This window comes from Lissotriton helveticus, chromosome 8 (genome assembly GCF_964261635.1).
Source record: "Lissotriton helveticus chromosome 8, aLisHel1.1, whole genome shotgun sequence".
Taxonomy (NCBI): Eukaryota; Metazoa; Chordata; class Amphibia; order Caudata; family Salamandridae; genus Lissotriton; species Lissotriton helveticus.
Genome location: NC_136069.1, coordinates 484,734,321 through 484,757,834, shown reverse-complemented (window position 1 = coordinate 484,757,834; position 23,514 = coordinate 484,734,321). Strand labels below are relative to the sequence as shown.

General features: G+C 45.2%; 1 protein-coding gene across 1 annotated transcript in view; it reads left to right on the top strand.

Annotated features, from left to right (window-relative positions):
* Nucleotides 1-19,266, top strand: part of CNMD (chondromodulin) — a 112,431-nt gene extending 93,165 nt beyond the window's left edge. Inside the window, exon 7 of the mRNA XM_078657404.1 lies at nt 18,638-19,266. Within this exon, the coding sequence (XP_078513530.1) occupies nt 18,638-18,859 (222 nt within the window). The 3' untranslated portion in view covers nt 18,860-19,266. The remainder of the gene's footprint in view (nt 1-18,637) is intronic.
* Nucleotides 19,267-23,514: the final 4,248 nt, after the last annotated feature.

Sequence of the window (23,514 nt, the reverse complement as noted above, 5' to 3'; positions counted from 1 at the left end):
TTATACACTTCATTTTCTAGATCTAACCCGGTTCTGTGGGGGAGACCTTGCTTGTCTGGAAAACATGTACTGTTAAGAAAAGACATATCTGTTGAGGATGACGTTAACGTGGACCATGCTCCACACGAACCATTATGTGAAAACGGATAAGGAAAGAGTGGCAGAACTCCCTTCGGTGTCTGGAAAGGGGGGAGTCGACCACATACCCAACAATTTGTAGCATTGCTGGTCTGGTGTGAATAATGTAACATGCGGATGAAAGAATTATTTCGCATAGCGAGGCGGTAAGAGAGTTCATGAGGAGGCAGATCACTAAACGTGTGCTCTACTGTAACATTAGAAGACTTATTTACATGGGAAACTGGAAGATACAGGTAAAATGCATAACTGGTGCAGGAAATCATAATGCTGAGAAATAAAATGAAACTTAGAAAAACGATACATCGGATTGAGTTTTGACTAACTCTCTCACTATGGGGGTCTATTTTATACATGTCAGAAACAGTCTAACCGTTTCACCTAGGGGAGGACTTAGACAATCAAACTGGCTGACTTATTTTACTAGACCGGAGTTTCAACTTATACTCCTGTTGCGGAGTTTTCTCTAACAGGGGAGGGTTTGGAGCAATGTCTTTTGCGGGACAGTCCTTAAGAATAGTACTTTGGCAGTCCTTCGAATCCTGGGAAATGTTCTTTGAGACGGGTTTCAGTCCATAAAACTTCTTTACGTGCGAAAGGTGCACCCAGCCTTTGCGACCCTCCAACTTCACGGCTGTACGGGTGGCGAGGAGGACCTGTCGGGGCTCCTTCCAGCGAGGCTCCAGCGGACTTGAGCGGTCAAAATTCCGGACAAGAACCATGGATCCTGGAACGATTTCATGCGGTGCCACCTCGGTATTGTCTGGAAATGCGGCGGCAACCTGTGAACGACAAGAGTTGAGGGCAGACATCAAGGAAGCTAGGTAATCTGTCAGCATATTACTTGAAACATCGGTAATACTTCGGGGTCTGGGTGTACCCCACATGTTAGGGGGGCGGCCGAAAACGACCTCATACGGGGACAGACCTGATCTGGAATGTGCGACCATGCGCATATAGAACAAAGCGACTGGCAGAGCTACTAGCCAGTCCACACCTTTCTCTTTACAAATTTTTGCGATGCGAATTTTCAGGGTCTGGTTATGTCTCTCTACGAGACCTGCTGCTTCAGGATGGCGTACACAATGGAACTTCCACTGGTACCCTAACAAAAGGGAAACATGCTTCATTAACTCTGAGGAGAATGGCTGGCCGTTATCAGAATATACGACCCTAGGGAGTCCATAACGGGGGAAGAACTCACGAACCAACTGCTTGGCAGTGGTCGCGGCTGTGTAATCTGGGACTGGATATGCCTCTGTCCACCTGGACAAAGCGCATACAACTACAAGGACATACTTGAAACCTAGACATCGCTCCATCTGAATATAATCCATCTGGAGGACTTCAAAAGGGTGGTCAGGAGGCTGGAATCCCCCTTGTTCCACCGGGACACTTTTACCTGGATTAAACTGACAACATATCATACAGGTACGGACTTTTTGCTTGGCTGCAGCTCGTAAATGCTTGTTGAACCAAATGTTCTGGATACTGTCTAACATAGCTTTTTCTCCTAAATGTGCTGGACTATGTGCGGTATTGATAATGCCTTGAACCATAGAGTCGGGGAGAAACCATGTGGCTCTACCCTTCGTCACCCATCCCTGATCTGTCTGGACCCCTCCTTGTTCGGACCATTTCTTGATTTCATCGGGAGTAGCATGTAGCTGGATATCTATGACATCTTGAGTAGGATCCTTAACTGTCATACATGTAATCGGATCTGGAGTGTGTGTCATGTTAACTGGAATGTCTGGAGTCTGTGCTGTAAGCTTGGCTGTGCGATCTGCTAGATCGTTACCCTGGGAAATAGTGTCAGTAACTTTCGTATGTGCTTTGCATTTCATGATAGCAATGGATGTCGGTAAATGTATGGCATCTAACAGAGCTTGAATAAGGAGACCATGCTGAATCTTGGTTCCATGAGAAGTCATGAAACCTCTCTCCTGCCAGAGCACTCCAAAGTCGTGTACGACTCCAAATGCGTAACGTGAATCGGTGTAAACATTAACTTTCAGGTTCTTGGCGTGTATGCAGGCTTGTGTCAGAGCAACTAGCTCTGCTGCTTGAGCGGACAGGGTGTCAATACGGTGTGTCTCAATAACTTCGGTGTCGGTAGTCACTGCATACGCGGCGACTAGTTCTCCTGTACTTGTTCTCATGCATGAACCATCCACATAAAGTGTCAGGTCCGGATCTGGTAATGGAATATCTGTCAGATCTTGTCTTGGCTTTGTCATGATGTTGACTACTTCCACACAGTCGTGTGTGTCAGGATTTGGATTAGCTGATGGTAACAGTGTAGCAGGGTTCAGGATGTTGCAGCGTCTGATTTCTATGTGTGGCTGGAACAGTGTCAATTCATAACCTGTTAAACGTGCGATTGTCAAGTGCTGAGTCTGTGTTCGATTTAAAAGAACTTCCACGGAGTGTGGAACTTGTACTGTCAGGGAGTGTCCTAATACTATGGAATCACTTTGTCTGATAGCTAGTGCTGTGGCTGCAACTGACTTGAGGCACGCAGGCAGAGCCTGGGCTACAGGATCTAATGTGCTCGAAAAATAAGCACAAGGCTTGTATTGTCCTGCTTGATCTTGTGTGAGAACAGATAATGCTGTACCTTCGCGTTCTGTGACGAAAAGTGTAAAAGGCTTACTGTAGTTCGGTGTAGCTAGAACTGGAGCTTGACATAAAGCTTTCTTTAACTCATTGAAACTAAGTGTATGTTCAGATGTCCAAGGGAGGACAGTCGATACGGCTGCCTCCTGTGTCGTTAACTGTATCAGTGGCTTGGCTAGAAATGCATACTGAGGAATCCATTGTCGGCAGTAAGAAGTGAGGCCGATAAAAGCACGTACCTCCTTCTGGGTCTTGGGCTGAGGAAGACTCGCTATTAACTGGATACGGTCAGGTGTCATCTGCCTACCCCTCTTGGACAGTAAGTGTCCTAAGTATACCACTTGCTGGACACAGAATTGAAGCTTCGAAGGGGACACCTTGTGCCCCATCTCGGCTAAGAAATACAAGACTGTAAGGGATGCTCGCTCGCAAGCACGTTCAGAACGGGCTGTGACCAGTAGATCATCGACATACTGGAGCAGGGCAGTGTCAGTTGGCATGTGAATGTTGTCTAGTTGTCTCTTCAGTGCTTGACTGTAAATACTAGGACTTTCTGTGAAACCTTGAGGAGCTCGTGTGAACATATAGCTCCTTCCATTTAAACAAAATCCGAAAAGGAACTGGCTGTCTGCATGAATGGGAACACTGAAAAATGCGTTCTTGAGATCTATGACAGTGAAAAATGTGGCTTCGGAATCAATGGCTGTCAATAGGGAAGATATATCTGGGACAACTGGGTACTGAGGAATAATACATTTGTTAAGTTCTCGTAGGTCAATCACTAATCGATATACTGGGGGTGCATTTGGATCAGTACGTTTCATGACTGGAATGATCGGAGAATTGCATACATTGGAGTCAGTTTCTACAACTACTCCTTGAGCGATGAGCTCGTCAACAATTTTGGATAAGGCTGCTACAGCCTCAGGTGGCAATCTGTACTGTCTGATTCGTGGCAGGACTACACCTGGCTTGAGAGTCACACGATGGGGTGTGATTTGCATGTAACCTACATCAGTTGGACCTTGCGCCCATAAATGCTGCGGAACATTAGACAATCTCGGATCAAAATCTCGTAATACATAGTGACCCTTGAAGTCACGCAGGAACAATCGTATTCCCTCCGGGGAACAGCATATAACTGCACCTAACTCTTTCAGTGTTTTAATGCCTAATAAATTCTCTGGACATGACTTAGTAAGTAACAGATCAGTAGTACGGGACAATGGACCTACTTCTAGAGTAACTGGCTTTGATATTTCATTTACGATGGGTTTTCCTGAAAATCCAAGGGAAACATTTCTAGAGCCTGAGAGCGGAGCCCCTGGAACTTCGGCGTGGCTAATTGTGGTCCTACTTGCCCCTGTATCAATCAAAAACTTTCTGTCTTTCCCTAATACTTGACTGTGAACATAGGGACCTTCTTGATCTACAGGTATCTCGATGAGAGGCAAGCCTACCTCCCTCTCTAGGCTGTTTCATGAATATGGCTGATACTCTGGATACTCAGACTGTGCATACTGGTACATCTGCTGTGTAACGTGCTGTGTTGCAGCGATGGGCTGCGGTGCTGTAACTGTCTGTGGTGCATTCTGTGGCTGAGGAATCTGTAAAACTTGTTCTTGTCTAGGCGGACGTGGTCTTTCTTTAGTCTTACCAGTAGCTATGTTGTGTTTCAGAACTGCACACTCGTTTATAAAATGACCTGGCTGTTTACAATAATTGCAGTTCCCTTTAACGGGAGCTGCCGGATGACTGGCTTGATTCGGACCCCTCTCCTGACTGTCTTGAGGAACAGATTGTGCAACTAGTACTTTCATTTTCGTGTCTTTCATACGTTTTCTCTCGTGTTCTTGCTCTTCTCTGATTCTATTCTGGTGGTATTGGAGCATCTGTAACATCTGGGACGGGGTATTAGCTTGCCAGGTACTTTCGACTTTCAAAACTCGATTCTTAATTTGTGGACTTGAATTCTCGACTAATTTAGTAACAAAAAGGTGAGGGTATGACTCACTGCTGGTCTTGAGGCCACTGTTGATGCTAAAACATTTCTCAAATCTAGAATAGAAATCACTAATGTCTTCGTCTTGTTTCTGTTTACAGGCTGAGATTGCATCCCAGTCTTCCTTTTTCGTTGTTAACAATCTGGGTAAAACTTGAATCAATAATTCAGGTAATTCTTTACATTTCGCTCCAAGACCGGTACCTGGTACTCGTGCCTTATCTTCAGCTTCTAGAACTGCCCAATCGATCTTTTTCTCTCCCACCTCCCATTCTTTTTCCTTGAGCTTTTCATACACCCCTGCGGGCAGCAGAACCTTTAACATTTTAATTATATCTGGATACGTGTATTCTCCCATACGGAGCATGTCTTTTAATTCTCGATGGAACCCTGCTGGATCTTTATCATGACAGGGAATTAATTTTTTCATCTCTAAGAGTTCCATCTTTGTAATCGGAGTGTAAACAAACACTCGTTCTAGTTCGCCACCCGTTCCTCTAACTGGGTGGACTTCTCGTAACGGATTCTGTCTCTCTATGTAAAATGGTTTACTTTCTGGGGGTGAGACATGAACAAAATGCGGGTTCAAAAACGTTCTATATTTGTGACGCTGTTCTAGAATGACACTAATTAAATCGGTACCTAAACCTTTCCATCTATACTGGAGTAACTCGTTCAGGATATCATGTAACGAGCCTGGATCAGAGTGCTGACCCTCATACAATGTAATGAGGTGCTGGATCATATACATACCCGCCAGTCGTTGCTCGGCTGGGGGCATTTTCAGAAACATTTGTGCCACTATTTCGTCTGGAAAAGTGGTAGAATCAGTAGTCCATCGGACTGCTGATCGGGCTAGTTCTTGTTCATGCATAGTACTTAACTCACTGTAACCGATTCGTGATTTCAGAATGTGATCGGTAGCTTGAAACACTTGTTCTAGAGAACCTTGTTCTGGTGCTGGGTGATGGAAAGTAGACTTGTGTTCTAGGCGTAAATGGCGATCTGGAAATCTAGATTTTCCTACATACGCTATTCTGGCGGGATTCTCGTCCTCTACTTCTTCAGTATCAGAGTTACTTTCTTTCTCGCTTACTTGTGCTGCTTTACGCTGTTCGTGTAACTTTATTATTTCTTTACGGATTTTCTTGTACATACTCTCCATAGCGCCGACGGTCTTGTGCTTACCCTCGGCTATATTATCACTCCACCTTGTCAGGATTTTCATTTCGGCCGGATCTTTAGACGGGTAATCTTGTTCTCTTATTAGACAGTTAATCAGAAACTTTAATATCATGAGCTGGATCTCGGCTTTCCTTTGAGACATGGCTTCGCCAATGCTTTCTGGATCATCCCCTGTACGGATGAAACGATATATTCTGTCTAGGTCTTCTTTCATATTCGGTAGGGTGACTAGATACTCGGCCACCTTTCTTACGCGGAATGAATATAAAACCATATTATCCTCGCCTGGAACTGGATCATAACCGCATTCATTAAGGGCTTTTCTTATTTCTGCTACAGTCTGATGTCTGGGCGTACGCTGTGACGCTTGTGCATGTAATTCGGCTGACGTTAAACGCTTATGTGGCGGCGGGGTCTGAGGAGGACCTCCTCCTGCGGCCCCTATACTAGAATCGTCGACTTATCCTCTTCGTACTAGTGTGGCAGGAAATTGAAATGCGGGCTGAACTGGTATGGCGGGCTGGACCGGGGGGACCGTAACAGGTACTGCAAGGGGTACCCCGGTGTCTGGGGGAACGGGAAGTGCCTGATTTACAGGGACTGGCGGAGCGCGAACAGGATTTGCATATTCTGGGACTGTGTCGTCCAAATAGGACGAAATAAAAATATCAGCTGCGGTCGGTTTGTGACGTAGCTTGGTCGGAACTAATGGTGGCGGAAAGTTACTGGATGACTCTGAGGTCGCTTTTGGCAGGCCCTCGGCAAGAAGAGGATACATACCCTTAATAAGAGCATGCCTCTGTCTGTCTGACTGTTCGGTTTTAACTCGTTCACCAATCTCGATTAATTCCCTTTCTTGGGCTCGTTCCAAGGATTCTCTACTTAATTCTGACTTTCTGATTTCTTTTTCGGTTCTTTTATGAGATTCTTTGCGCCATAACTCGATGGCATCTTTCTGTGACTGTCTGGCCTTCTTTTTCCATAATGCTTCTTCTACTCTCATGATGCACTCGGCATCCCATGTGCCTGACACAGGCCATCTATACTTTTCCTCTAACTGTTTGGTATACTCGACCCATAAATCTAGATACAATATGGCGCTTATGCCATGCTTCTGATACATAAAATGACCTGGACTGTCCCTAGGCGGGACTGGAACTGCAACTTCCAGCAGACCCTTTCTAGTTTTTAACTGACGTAACTTAGAAAACAAGGGCATGACTGAACTGTAATCTAGACACAATACAATACACAATGAACACGATACTTATTCCCCATTCATACCACGACATCAAGATACATGAAGAACATTCAGAATAACAGTTCGAACAGAATACTACCTGGAATACGGAAAACAGAATACATGAATTTTCTCGAGAACAGAACTGACTAGAACAGAAACTAGATGCACTGCTGAAACAGTACGAAACTTACCGGTCTCATAAAGAGACACGTCAGGACCCGCATCCACCGAAGTGGACACTTCGTTTGTGGGTCTGTGTACCACCAACCCACGGACCAGAGTCAATTAGATTGACCCTGTCTAGATACCACCCCAGTAACGGTACTCACCGGCCAGCAAGAACGGAAGGCCTCAGACTGGACGGTACTACTTGGACGCCGGACGGACGAACTTCGGACTTCTGTTACGGGTGGACCTCCGGATACCTCGGACCTTGGACTCTCGGCTTGGGCTCTGGTCGGGACTCGCCGCGTTCCTCCACCGTCTCGTCTGGATGCTGGACCGCCTCCTCCGTCTCCTCCGTGGGCCTGAGGGATACTTGAAGCAGAAATATCTGCCGGTGCGCAGAAGAGTTCCGTCACGACTGCAGAGGGTCAGGGGGTCGGCGTGGCTTCACCGACGCGTGGGGAAAGGGCAAGTCCCTGTTCGGGCGCCATTATGTGGTAAATAAATAAATAATACCCTATTTTTGAATGCATAAATGAATAACAGATAGCTCAATAAATAAGAGTCAAGATTCGAGGTAGTAGGAGTTTTTGCAGGTTTAATATAGCATAAGGACAGGAACAGGACGACCTGCACGGGAATAGGATGGCAGCTGCCGGGGACAGGATCGGGACAAGGGAACGGATAACTTTTTAATAACAGTACATGAGCATATATACATAACGCAAACACATAGCATTACATTGCAATAGGCGTAGCAGTGGGTGGAGCAGAAAGCGTGACGCGTAGCAGTCGCGAAAGATAAGGGTGAAAGTAGGTGTAACAGGGCGTATACATAGACATGTGATGCAAACGTAACAGAATATGTCATGAATGGGGCGGAAACCATGGAGGGGGCTACCTGAGGAGCCGGGACCTCTAACCTGATGGTGCGCACAAACTGGCAATGACGTGTTACTAGGAGAAGCTGGGGGCTATGAACTCTGTGCTAGGAGCAGAGACTGAAGTCTGGAGAGTCAGGGCGACATGTACCTAAGCAGTATCTAGTATCTGATGTTTAGAGAACATGTTGATATAAACTAGAAGACAGGAGGGGAAAAGCTAACAGACTCTAAGACTGGAGCATGCATTATTCTACATGTAGTGCGTGATGACGAATATTAAATGACCATTAATACAGTATTTCTCTAACATGGGGCCGTAAAGGCTAGACAATGACGGAAACTATTGATGCGATTCAGTAGCTTAGGAATGCAGAGAAGGAGGACTGAACTGATAACTGGAATCATAACATACTCTTGGCAGACTCAGAGGCAGAGCCAAGCTGGGCCGGGCACTGCGATGCAGGAAATAAGTGAAGGGTCGAGGATACAGGTGGGGGCTGTATCGCTCCTCAGCGAGGCTTCAGGGGACAGGAGCTGAATCTGGTGTCCAGGCCCTTTTGAGGCCTAGAAACTGAGATTTTACAATGCATTAACGTGCACACTGAGAAACGTGGCAACGTAGCTTTACATAGGCCTGATATTCGTATTATTCACGAGAACTGGAAACTGGCATACTAGAGGTGGACACAACTATAATTGCGTCTTTAATCAAACATGGGGAATAACATATGCATATTAATCATGCACAGATAACATATGATGGAGGACGCGTAGGGACACAGAACATAGCAAAATTTTACTTTTCCACATTCGCGCACGCTGTTTGCGTGCTTGGGGGAAATATCTCACGAACACGCATTTTGAAAGCTCAAACAAGCAAAAAGTTCTGCAAAGCCGTAGATCACGGAATTTTGGGCAAGTCCGCGTTCTCCGTGGAACGCAAAATTACCCAAATTACGCAAATTCTGTGAGCAGAACTGAATTTACCGCCCAGGCCTAGGCACAATGGAGGGACTAAAGTGGCAGTGGAAAGAGAGACAAATGCGGATTGGTAGAGGTGTAAAGTGAGAGGAAACAATATTTTGTAAAATAACCAACACTTTTTAAGTTTTTGAAAGAAGAGAGTATCTTTGCGTTTTTGTCTGTGTTTATGTTAAGATTCTTGTTAAAACCTGACTGACACCTCACCATACTCGACTGAAATCACCTGTACCCAACTATTTACCAGAAAATACATTTATTAGGGGGGTGTAACGCTCCAAACACACCCTGAAGCTGCATCCCTGTGCCTACATCAGTAACCTTTAGCTTCTGGTATGTATGTCAGTGTTTCCTGTTGTGCCAAGACATTCCCAATTTCGTTAGAGTACACATGCATATAACCTTTATATGGCATCCATTGTTTTGGTTGGGGGTAGAGGGAGTTTTTTTTTTAAGGTATATAATGTCTTTTTATGGACCCAAAGAGAGGTCACAGTGTCTATATAGGTTGAGTCTACTGGTTGATGGCCATATGAGTAGGTCTGTGTGCTAACTCCCCCCTCACTGCCTTAAAGCTTGTGCTTCTCTTCATTGATTTGCCCTGAGTGATATCTTTAAACCTTCCATTACTGTTTATTTTTGTGGCTAATTTTTTGTTGCATTGTATTTTTAATTTTGTGTCTTGTATTTTGCTGAATCTCTGTGCAGCCCACCTCGCTGCTCGTTTTCCCACCATTTGTTGCTCCCACTTCCCACTTCCCGCCTCCTAGCTCTCCTCCCCCTCACACAACGCAGGACACATGCTCAACCCTATTTTCACAGCCAGCCACAGAGTCAAGTACAGCCATGTCACTGAGCTCTCCTGGAAGGACCACTCTATCATCCACTTCACCATCACAGTAGCCCCCTGCAATGTCACCAAGTCACCCAGCACCTCACACTGCAGATGCAACAAAGTATCCGAAAGCCAATGGACTGACGTCCTCAACACCTCCCACCCTGGCATCACTACCAAGCTTGAATAGGATGTCAAGAACTTCACCACCTGGATCACCAACAGAGTTACCCACATCAAACCCACCAAACTCAAGAGATCTACCAAACAGGTCAGTTGGTACACCTCGAAACTGAGAACCACAAAAAGCAACTAGAATGGAAATGTCACACCAGCAAGGAGCCCACTCACTGCATCATGCAAAGAACAACCTGGACAACTGCATCGAAGCCAGCTCCAACAACAGCAAAGAACTCTTCGGCATCGTCAAGAAGTTCTACAACCCATCAGCAGCCGAAAATATCACCCTTTCCAAGAAATTTGTGACACCCTGGCAGACTTCTTCCAAGAGAAAATCTCCATAATCTACAAACACTTCGAACTCCAACCCGCCGCCTCCGACATCCTCAGCTTCCTCGCTCCCACAGATGCAAATTCCGACCTCTACATCACCACTTGGAACCAGCTCACCTCACAGAGCACCACAGCCATCATGCACTCTGTCCACTGAGGGGCACCCACTGACCTCTGTCCCACCACTTGTTCAACGTCGGAAACAGGACTATCAGCAACAAGCTTACGGCCACCTTCAACACATCCATCACCTATGCCACATCCCCCGAAGAATGGAAACACACTGAAGACAAACCCCTCCTCAAGAAACTCTCCAACAACCCCAACGAGCTCAAGTACTACTGGCCCATCTCTCTGCTCCCCTTTCCTGCCAAAGTCCTCAAAAAGGCCATCAACCACTAACTCACGGAATACCTGGAGACCTACGACTTGAACTCATCACAATCTGGATTCCACATGAACCACACCACTAAAACTGCCCTGATTGCACCCACCAACGGCATCAGAACCGAGAAGAAACAGCAGAACCTATCCTCCTTGACCTCTCAGCAGCCTTCAACACCGTGTTCCACCTCACCCTGATAAAGACACTTCATCAGATTGAAATCCAAGAGGATGTCCTCAAATGGATCGTATCCTTTCTCACCGGAAGAACCCAGAGAATCCTCCTACCACCTTCCACATTGGAACCCACAAACATAATGAAAGGCATCCCTAAAGGTTCAACCGTACTCTAATCAACACCTACATGACCCCACCCCTCCCACCCCCCCGGCCAACATCGTCAGACGCCATGAATTGAACATCATATTTTAAGCAGATGACACCCAGTTCGTCCTTACTCTATCTGATGGCCCATCCACCACAAACAAAGCAAACACAAGGAGATGATGGACGGAGCACTGAAACTTTCCAGACACTCACCCCAGTCACAGATCTGGGTTGAATCCATCATCATCCTTTAGCTCACTTCGCTACCTTAGTTCAGACACAGCTATATCCAAATCCATCTTGACCCTGTGCCTCATGGGAACAGTGCAGCCACAACTGCCAAGCCAGGTCTTCCCTGAACCGGAAACAAGTACCCTAGGACCGGTTTCTGGGTAACACCCATCATCAGCCAGGCTAGCTTGAATCCAGTGGCAAAGTGAGCAAGGGACCCACGTCTGGGCATACCCTGCCAACTTGTGACAAACACAAGGAGATGATGGACGGAGCGCTGAAACTTTTCAGACACTCTGTACTGGGGTGAATGTATGACATTGTTTTGCATTCTGTTCATCAATTGTTCTTTTTGCGTTTGTCACCCCGAGTGGGATGGGTATGCCCAGTCGTGCGTCCTGTGCTCTCCATGCCACTGGAGTCAAGCTATCCTGGCTGATTAGGGCTGAAAGCCCAAAACCGGTCCTAGGATGCTTGTTTCCAATCCAGGAAGGACCTGGCCTGGCAGTTCGGGCTGGACTGTTCCCATAGGGGGCAGGGTCAAGACTGATTTGCATATGGGTGGGTCCAAACTGGAACTAATTGGTGAGCAAAATAAATATGGATTTAGGCCCAGATCTCTGTACTGGGGTGAATGTATGACATTGTTCTGCATTCTGTCCATCAATTTGTCACCCCGAGTGTGACGGGTGTGCCCAGATGTGGGTCCTGTGCTCTCCATGCCACTGGAGTCAAGCTATCCTGGCTGATGAGGGCTGAAAGTACGAAACCAGTCCTAGGAGGCTTGGTTCCAGTCCGGGGAGGACCTGGCCAGGCAGTTCGGGCTGGCTGTTCCCATTGAGCGCACGGTCAAGGCTGATTTACATATGGCTGGGTCCCACTGGTATGGTGAGCAAAAAACGATGGATTTAGGATCAGATCTCTGTATTGGGGTGAATGTATGATATTGTTCTGCATTCTGTCCATCAATTGTTCTTTTTCCGTCCACCACGAAGGCCAACTTCAACTTGTGCATGACCGGATGCAAAACAACTGCCTCAAACTCAACAAAGACAAAAACGAAGTATTGATCTTCAGGAACAACACCTCCCCATGGAACGACTCCTGGTGGCCTGCTGAACTAGGAGCCTCGCCTACTCCAACAGATCACAAGCAGAACCTCAGCATCATCCTAAACAGCAAACTAATCTGCTTATTCACTCTCTGCATGCTCTGAAAGATTTTTAAATGGCTCCTTGTCAGCACCAGACATACCGTCACTCAAACCCTCAACACTAGCCACTTGGACAATGGCAATGAACTCTACTTGGGAATCACCACACACATCCTGAAGAGACTGTAGACCATACAGAACTCAGCGGCCAGACTCATCCTCGCCCTCCCCAAACGGACCAACATCACCCCACACCTCAAGAAACTCCACTGACTCCCCATTCAGAAGAAATGTCAATTCAAGTTGCTGATACACACCTACAAATCCCTACACAATCAAGGACCAGCATATATCAACCGCCCGAGCTTCTACTAACTCTTCAGACACCTGGTCTTTGCTTCCCTCTCTCTCGCTCACACCTCCTGCATCCGCCGAAGCAATCAGGGAAGGATGCTCCTTCTCCTACCTCGCCACGAAGTCCTGGAACAGCCTCCTCCTCCACCTCTTGACCTCACCCTCTCATCAGGAATTCAGAAAGGGACTCAAGAGCTGTTTGTTCAACTGATGCCTCTAGAGCAGCATGACTCTCAGCACCTGGATACCCTTGCAGGTGAATAGCAGTGCTTTATAAATATTGGGGCAGATCCACAAGGAAGTGCGGCAGCGTCTGACCGCAAGCCCTTTAGCTGCGCCAGGCTGCGGCACTACCGAAACACAGGGATGCTACATATTTACAGGAATATGTTGCATCTCTGTGCTTCCCCCTGCGCTGGCGCACAAACAGCAGTCATGCGCTGGCGCAGGCACCTTTGCACCATGGTGCAAGGATGCCTGCGTCGTGGGGGGATTGTTTTTGTGCAGGAAGGGGCACCTTCCTGCACAAAAACAATCACTACAGGCATTTTCCTTTTTCAATGCATGCTGTAGAATGCAGCACGCATGAAAGAGGAAAAAAGAGGAGAAATGTAAACCTTTCTCCTGGTTGCGCCTCACTACGCCACCTGTAGAGTGGCGTAGCATTAAGACGCATCTCCTGATTTATGATTTCTCGTAAATCTGGAAATGTGTCATGTTCCATGGGTGTTGCGTGGGAACACCCACAGCAACACCCATGGAACGCCCCTTCAACGCAAAGTGCTGCGTGTGAAGGGGCCGTATTTACAAGGAGAGGAAAAGTCACGCAGGGTGGCATTTCCTCTCATTGTATATATGGAGGATTCCACTGCACCACCAGTACGTCATTTTATTTAATGAATTTTACGTTTGTGTTAGAAATTGGGTTTCTGTTTGGCTTGGGTATGCACCCAAGCCAGGCAGGACCCACCTCTCTAGTCAGAGTAAGTCAAATACACCCCGGAGATAACCTTTGCTCACCCTCGAACATCTTGGCACAGAGCAGGCAGGCGTATCAGAAAAGGCAATGTGTTAAGTGTTTGTGCACCACACAAAAACCACAGCCACAAAAAGACTCCCCCCAGGTTTAGAAAAATAAGAAATATTTATCTGAATAAAATAAGACCGAAACAACAAAAATCCGATAAATAAAGATTGAGGTATAAATGTTTAAAGTATATCTTTCATCAAATGCTGTTTACAGTATCTTTGTCACCATAGTTGCTTAAAAGTTACTAATGATATTGTTTAATCGTATGTTTGCCACTACAATGTTTCAAAGTTACTCACAATGTGGCTGAATGTTGATAACTCTACTGATAGACCAGGATAATGCGCCAATGACCTATTCGGTGTTCTCCTGAGAGACCTGATCCTCAACTGTGAGTTAACAGTGGCCCAAACAGTCTCCTTTGGTCCAAGGGATACCGCTGGTTAGTGAGGCCAGTGTTACCTTGATCAACATCACCGCCCGGGAAGGAGTGCTGGCCCATGACAGGGCCCCCGTAGGTCCCACCCCACCCCATATCTCACTGGTGAAGATACTGCCATGATCAGCCTTACGCGGGGAGTCCGAGGCACTTCGGTGGTTTCTATTGTACAGGCGGGTGCCCAGATCACCAATGCTTTTTGGCGGGAGGGGGCTTGAACTGCAGCACGCATGACACATTGATCTCCCTTTTCTGGGGGTCCCACAACCGTTGCAGTCGGGACCAAATCACTTGCTCCACCTGGCATAATCTAGGCAACACATAGCCAGAGGGGCCTCACTGAGGTGTTTTCTCCAAAGCGCAGCGGCTGTCTTTCGGCAAAAATGCAGTGACTTTGGTCAGCACGTAGGTTTTAGGTGATCAGTAATTTTCAGGGAGGACTCAATTAGCGAGCACACATGAGGCGCTGGTGTAAGATGACCTGAGCCGCTGAGCAGGCATGAAGTGAAGAGGCCGCAGCCTTTAGAAACAAAATAAAGTCTTTGATGTCCCTAAGATTTCTCTTAACAGTGGGAAAGCCCTTGGAGTCACTCTGGGTGTTAGTCCTTGGTCCTGTAGCAGGGCAGAGGTCAGCAGCACAGGGCAGCTCAGCAAAGCAGGGAAGCAGTTCCTTAGAATAGTCGGGCACAGCAAAGTGGCAATCCTTCAGCACAACAGTCTTTACTCCAGAAAAGTTCTTTCCAGGTCCAGTAGTGTACTGTTAGGATAGGGTCAGAGCCCTACTACTGATACTAGAAAATGTCTTTCATGTACGGATTGACTTCATAGGAACTCTCTGAAGTGCACAAGGGTACATTTCAGCCCAGCGCTAGCTCCAGATTACCAGTAGGGGTAACTCAGCCCTTTCTGTGAGGGCAGTCCACAACCTATTCAAATATAAGTGTGAACCGCCTCGTCTTGTCCCTGCCCAGGAAGCCTGTCGGTATGCAGATGAATCCAGGTGTAGCTCCTGTCACACCCAGCCCTTCCTGTGTTGTGGCTGTCTAGAGAGTATGCACTAAGTGTATCTGTCACCTAGCCTAGACGTGTAACGGAGGCATGCTGCAGGCACACAGAGCAATGTTAAATGCAGAGAAATGTTTACTGTCTAAAAGTGGCATTTCTAAATTGGTAATGTCAAATTCAACTTTATCACTGAAGAGAGAATTTATCACCACCATTCCAAATATACTAAACATGAATAAGCTACTCCTTTTGAATAAGGAATTACAGCTTAAACTTTATTTTAAGGAATCCCCGATGCTAGTATATATATATATATATATATATATATATATATATATATATATATAAATACATACATATGTCTTGTATTGCCATTCCAGACTTCTCGGGCTAATTATAATAAGGTATTGTGCACAAACTCAATGAATGGTATTAAATTAATGTGAAAACAAACAGGAGGGTACCTGTAAACCTGGTTGAGAGCTGGGTAAATAATATGTATAGCATACAACAATGTCTCAACAGGTAATATTATAAGACAGTTTTTACTTTACAAATAGCATGCACATAAGAGTTGCAAAAGAAGAAGGAAGCAGGGAGACAAGAATGGTTGAAGCATGTGAATGCTAGGATCAATCTATATCAAAGTAGGTTAACAAGATTAGATAAGGACAATATTGCGGCACTCAATTACATTTAATGCATAAGTAACCTGTACAGACTTGTGGACAATAGTGCTCCTGAAGAAAAGTAAACGGTGCAGGTGACAAGTGAAAATACTACATACAGTGATAAAACGGCACAGAAAAAGTAGAACACAATTGTCAATATATACGGAAGGCTTAGAGTGGTTCCCATATATTAGTACATAGTTAGGGGTACATTTATTTTCGTTGAACCACAAAAGTTGCACCAAAGGTTGCGCTGAGGGGTTGACAGCTTTTTGACCTGTATATAGGTATGTTGTGTGCTTTACGTTAATAGCTTTGTTGTCAGTGACACTAGATCTTCGGCTCTATATAATTTATTTAATTTATTTAAGAAGTTTTATATAGCACTAGCCTGACCAGAGTGTATCGGAGCGCTTCAGAACAGTTACAGAGCAGAGCAAAAGAGAGCAGAATATATTACAATAAACGAGCAAAAGAGAGCAGAACATATTACAATACAGCTAGACATTCTGGATGAGAGTCGTAGTAAAGAGAATGTTGAAGAGTTCCATTACAAGGTCTTGAAAACCCCCATTCGGGAGAGGTTCAGTGTAATTTTCAGCACTCCGACTGCTCCCATCTGTTCGCTAGGGATCGATCGAGGAAAAGGATTTTGAGCTGACTTTTGAATTTAGCGAAGGAGGGAATAGTTCTGATGTGGGGAGGAATAGAGTTCCATACTTTGAGCGCATTTCCGGCGAAGGACCTTGCTGCGTTTTTTTTTGTGTGATTTTAGCGGGATAAGAAGTAAGGTATTAGAGCTTCTGAGGTTCCTGTTCTGAACTGCTTTTTTGAGTTTGGACGCCAGATATTCCGGTTTGCCTGTGTGGAGGGCGTTGTGGGTGAGGCAGGCAGTTCACCCGCATTCCTATTGGTAGCCAATTGAGTTCTTTGAGTGCGGGAGAGATGTGGTCTAATTTCTTTATTCCAGTGACCATTCTGCCTGCCGCGTTGAGAGTTGTTTTCAGCGGAGCAAGGTGTGTTTTAGCTATTCCCGAAAGGACTGTGTTTCCATAGTCCAGTCTTGACAGCACCAATGCTCGAGTGGCTTGTTTGAGATCTTTGAGTGGAATGAAAGGTTTTATTTTGTTTAGTAGTTTTATGTTAAGGAAGGCGCTCTTAGCCGAAATCTTAATGTGTTTGGTCATGTCCAGTTTTGAGTCTAGCGTGATGACTAATGATTCAACAGAGTCGGCCAGGGTGAGGTTCCCGTTGAGCGCATCGATCTCTTTTAACCACTCGACCATTTGTGGATTCTCATCTTTGCTCGAGATGAGGAGTAGTTCAGTTTTGACTGGGTTCAGTTTTAAGTGGTTGCTTAACAACCAACGTTGAACTTCCCTTAGTGTTTCATTGAGTCTTTGAATGTCTTTAGCAGAGGAGATTTCCAAGTAGATTTGGGTATCATCAGCATATAGGTGGAAGGGGATGTTAGCTTTTCTGAGTAGGGTGGCGAGGGGTTCCATGTAAATGTTGAAGAGTATAGGGGCGAGCACTGATCCTTGGGGGGACTCCCCTCTTGACTGGCTGCAGGTCGGATTCAAAGCTTCTGATTTTGATTCTCTGGGAGCGGTTGTGCAGGAATGAGGAGAACCATTTGAGGACCACCTCGTCTAGACCGGCCCTCTCTTCGAGAGCTTTGAGGAGAAGTTTGTGATCAACTGTGTCGAATGCTGCCAATAGGTCTAGGAGAATGAGGAGGCAGCATTGGTCTGAGTCCAGTGATTTGTGCATATCATCAATTATGTTGAGGATTGCGGTTTCTGTGCTGCACCCTTTCCTGAATCCCGACTGATGGGAGTCGAGGAGGTTGGTATTATCCAGGTGTTATGTTCGTTGTTGGAGTACACATCTTTCTAGGAATTTGGAAAGAAGAGGAAGGTTGGAGACGGGTCTGAAGTTGTTTAAGTCATTTATGTCTAGGTCTGTTTTTTTCAGCAGTGGGGTGACTTGTCCCACTTTCAGACACCCTGGAACGATTCTGGTTTTTAGTGAGCGGTTTATAATCCTGCACCAGAGTGGAGCTAGGGAGAGTTTCAGTTTGTTGGTGAGTTGAGCAGGAAGAGGGTCTAGGGTGTGAGATGAAGGTTTAGAGGTGGAGATACGTTTGGCTATCTCTTCTTCTGAAATGGGCTGGAAGAGTTACCAGGGTTCAGTGTTGGAAGTAGGGGGGCGCTACCAAGTACCCCAACTGGGATGCTATGGGGATGGGAGGAACAATTGATGTCCAGAGAGCGCTCAATCTTGGAGATCTTATCATTGAAGAAGGTGGCAAAGTTGTCGCACCGTTCTTTGGAATATACATTTTTAGTAAAAGAGAAGCCCATGGTTTACTATTCATTCCACTTGTGTTGCCTGCAGTCTTAACATAAGAAACGCAAATCTTACTGAGAATTTTTCACATTGACAATTAAACATGCATATTTCTTTTCTTTTCAGCAATTAGAAGGTGAGGATGGTGGCATGACCTTTGATGTTATGCTGGATCACCAAGGAGTCTGTTGTATTGAGTGTAGACGCAGCTACACACACTGCCAAAGGATTTGTGAACCTCTCTATGGCTACGAGCCTTGGCCCTACAACTACCAGGGATGTCGCTCGGCCTGCAGAGTCATCATGCCATGCAGCTGGTGGGTTGCACGTATCTTGGGAGTCGTGTGAGATGGTGGCCAAGAGAAAAGAAAACAAAAAGAACAGCAAGAGCAAAATAATAATAAAGTACCAAAACCAAAGATCTATCAGAACTTTCACATTTTGAAAACTTAGATGTGTCACATATCAAACATTCTAGATGTAAATAGAGCTTTCATTAAATTAACAGTGTACCTATTGAAGATGTAGTGTGCAACGTGTGCACTTTGAAATGTACCGTGAGATTAAATGTGCAATATCAGACTTAGAAACTATTTCTTGTTTGCATAGAAACAGATTTATTATGATGTAAACAGTGTTTTCTTGTACATTCCATGTGAACACTATGATGAACTGAATAAAAAGACTGGAATTGTATAAATGGGAGTGTACCTTCCACAGTGTAGCCTTTTTAAATAAATCATATGCTAAGTGGCTCTACTGTATGTGGTTGTTGATAGGCTCAGAATCATCTTGTATTTCTATAAACCAATTACTGGCGGATCTCAGTCTTCAGGCTGAGAGACCATACTTCTGGATCACTTACATTTTCATGTGTTTCGTAGTCTGGCAAACCACACATTTCCAAAAATTCCAGTATCAAAGTTAGTGAAGTTAGTTTTATCTCATTAAGGGCCCGATGTAGGTAAATATGAAATACCGATTTCTAAATACTGAATTTTACCGATTTGGTATTTAAGAATCGGTATTTCATATGTAGCTAAAAATTCGGTAAAAAATACCGAATCGGTAATATTCATTATTACCGAATCGGTAATACCGATTCGGTAATAAGGAATCACCTTCCCATTCATTCCTATGGGCCTGAGGCCCATAGGAATGAATGGGAAGCCATTCACTATTACTGATTCGGTAAATACCGGCATATTCAAGGGTGGGGGGGTGTCACATTGACACCCTATTGCACCTCTGATTTGTGCATGTGTGCGCATGTGGCGCACATACATGCCTTAAGGGCATGTCATGTATGTCTGCAACATGGCACTGAGAAAGAAGCAAAAAATTGCTTTATTTAAGTTATTCGGTATTTACCACCAACTTGTAGTTGGTGGTAAATAATGAATCCTTAAAGCTAAAATGCACTCACTTGAGTGCTACCTACATAGGCATTAAGGAATCGGTAATTTACCAAGTCCTTAAAATAAGGATTCAGTATTTTACTGATTCCTTAAAATAACGAATCGGTAAATTAACGAATCCTTATTTACTGCCCCCTACATTGGAAAGGGCTCAATACCGGTCGGTAACGGGAAATTTACCGATTTTCGGCCGTTACTGACCGGTATTGGCCCACCTACATATGGCCCCAAATGTGTTAATGATGGTATAAAAGACAGGACCTTTCCAGTCGCCTGTGAAACAAAACCAGAAAATGGTGCACAGGCTCCACTCTGTTTTGGGATTTTCCATTGTGGCTTCCTGTAAGTAGGCAAAAGGTGGATGGGCACCTGGGGAATATGGCTCATTGCAGAGAGGCCGTTACAGGTCAGGAACTTGCCCTATTTTGTGGAAAATTAAACTTTGAACTGCTTTCTGACCAGCTGTGATGCATTCCTTTGAGGAGCCCCAAAAACAGTGAAAGAAATATCAGGAATTACACAATTTCTCCAGTATAGTATCTTTCATAGATTCCCATGTTTGAATCAATCCCCGTCGTCGTAGTAGGAGTCCCACGGTATCATAATAATGCAGTATGTGTCATTATCATAGGCTATAATGACAATGAACAATGACTTAAATAGCCTATTTATGTCCTTTAGAAAAATGAACTAAACTCCAGCCATTCAGGCAAAAGCACCCTCTTGAATACTCCTAAGCGAGGCTGAGTCCTTCATATTTTCTATTGCACATTGTGTGAAGGAGTCTTCCTGAGCTCGGCTCAGTTTTATCCAAAACTAGTTTTTAAAAGCTACTCTATTGCTTCTGCCATGTCTAAGACAGCTAAAAAGGGCGAATATACCTAATTTTTCCGCATTCTTTTTCCCAGCAGGGAGTTACAATGTCTTGTTACAACGACCACGTTGTAACAACGCATACCATTACCACGTTGGAATAATTTACTATTCCAACTCCAGTCTGTGCAACAGTAGGGAAAGTGTTGGATTTTAAATCCACCACCTTCTGCCCCCTCTGCATGTCGTTGTTCCAACTTGCGGATTAATGGTATGCGTTGTTACAACGCGGTCGTTGTAACAACGGCGTTGTAATTCCCTGCGGGGAAAAGTTCTTGTGGTAAACAATGTTTACCAAAAAGGGCTCTTCTGCCCTGCAATACATATCGGAAGAAAATACTTCATGTGTATGATTCACACAAGGACTGTCTGTTCTGCCTCTATGCACAGCACAAAGTAAAAGACTGTAAAGACTGCTGTACTTTTTCCACCAAAACCATGTAGGACAGGGAGGGGAGGCTTCTTCTATAGCTTCAGAAAGCTAAGTCAAAGATACTTCCCACTTCTGAGGAAGATAGTGACACCTCTTCTACATCCCAAAAGAGATCACATAAGAGGGAACGTTCCTATGACCAAGGGATGTCAGTGGAATCCAGAAAGGCCCTTATAAAATCTCATCATGGGTCTGCCAAGGACAACTCAAAAAAGGAGATAAAGGAACAAATCTCCTGAGAGACTGCCAGATCTGAGCAAAGTACTCCATCTGTAAAAACTGGAGCTCATCCTCCAAAGTCCTCATCAGAACTGTTGATGGCGAAGCCTAAAACTGCTTTGAAACTCTTGTCGATGGCCAACTCTCCGTTGAGAACATCATCGTCGGTGACGACAGTTACCACAGTCACATTGATGATGGCGTAGATGACGGTATCAGCAAGGATTCTATCCATCTCCACGTAAGCGTCGATCCTGTCGAAGATATCGTCGGTGAAAGTTCCATCATCAACGACACCATTGCTACTGTTGACGGCGGCACCGTCAACGACTACCAGGCCGACGAGAAGTACACTGATGGCGCTGACTATTGCCCGGCAATCCCAGCAGTTGGTATCTGCTGCCATTGGCTCGACAACAATGTCAATGACACTGAAAGTTTCAAAAACGTTATTCTTACCTGAGCATACCTCACCAAGCAAGATGTCTCCTCTCAAGCCTTCTTCGGAAGGTGTAGGAGTCAGAGGATAAATAAATAAATGAAGGCCCTTTCAGGACAACCCACCCAAACTCCACGTAAAATATCAGGAGGAAGAAGAAGAGGATGAACACTACTATGGAGAATACAACAACTCACAACAGACAAAATATGTGGACAGACCCAGATATTATGGGGGGGCATTACCAGCAATGTGGCAAATCGCCTTCTAGTAAGGGTATGGCACAGTTACTTATGTCTCTATTTCAATACCTTCAGACAATGTGAAAAAATGTCCATAAAAAGATACCTGGAACCTCCAAGAGATCATCTTAGTGTTCCACCTCCACCTCCGTATCCCAGAACACCATGGCCCATCCGTCCACCCGTAAGGAGTTTTTTTTTTTTTTATTCCTGACACTCGTCTTGCAAAATACTCCTGTATTGAATTTGTAATTGTTCTGTATTAATGTGAAATTTCTATAACTGGTAACACCCTGTGTCCTAATGTAAAGCGCTCTGATACCTCCAGGTCTAGCTGATGTACTAGTGTACAGTGGAGTGTCATACAGTACAGTTGAGACTTGTACAGTGGAGTATTGTGACATTTAGTGTCATGGAGGAAGTGGAGTGTTGTCTGGTGTCATAAGGTTGAGCAGAGTGTTGTAGAATCATACAGAGTGGAGTAGAGTGTTGTACAGTGTAGGGGCTTACAGTGTAGTATGGTGTCGTACAGTGTCATAGTGTAGTTAGTGCAGTTTTGTAGAGTGGAGCGGCGTACATTGGAGTGGCATACAGTGGGTTAAACTGTTGTAGAGTAGTTGAGTGGAGTAGCGTAGAGTGGACTATAGTGTCATATAGTGGAGTGGTGTCTCGTATAGTACAGTGTCGTGGAGTGCAACACACTGTAGTGGCATAGCATACAGTGGAGTTAAGTGTTATAGAGTGGAGTATCGTACAGTGGTGTGACATGCTGTTTTGTAGTGCTTGAAACGGTCATAGAGTGGCGTACAGTTTAGTTGGTAAGATGGTGCACAGTGCTGTACAGTGGAGTGAGGTAGAGTAGGTTAGAGTGTGGTACATTTTGCTACAGTGGAGTGGCATACAATGCTGTTGAAAAGAGCGGCCTACAGTTGACTGCCATGCAGTGAAACAGAGTTTAGTGGTGTCCAATGGAGAAGCATGCAGTGGAGTGTCATACAGTAGAGTGGTATACACTGGAGTGGTGTAGAGTGGAGTATTGTACAGTGGAATTAAGCACAGTGGAGTGTCTTTAACTGGACTAGCATACTGCGGAATGGGGTAGAGTGGAATGGTATACAGTGGAGTGAGATACAGTGAACTAGCGTACAGAGGAGTGTCATAAAATAGAATAGTGTATAGTGGTGTGACGTAAAGTTGAGTGATAAAGTGGAATAGCATACATTGGAGTGGCGTATAGTGTGTGGAACAGCATAGAGTGGAGTAGTGCAGTGGTTAATTTGAGAATTTTTTTTTTAAAGAATTCCAGGGCCCTCGTCAGGAAGCCACTCCAGCTTGTAGCAACCATATCCCTGGCCACAGCTGCCGGTGACAGTGCAAAC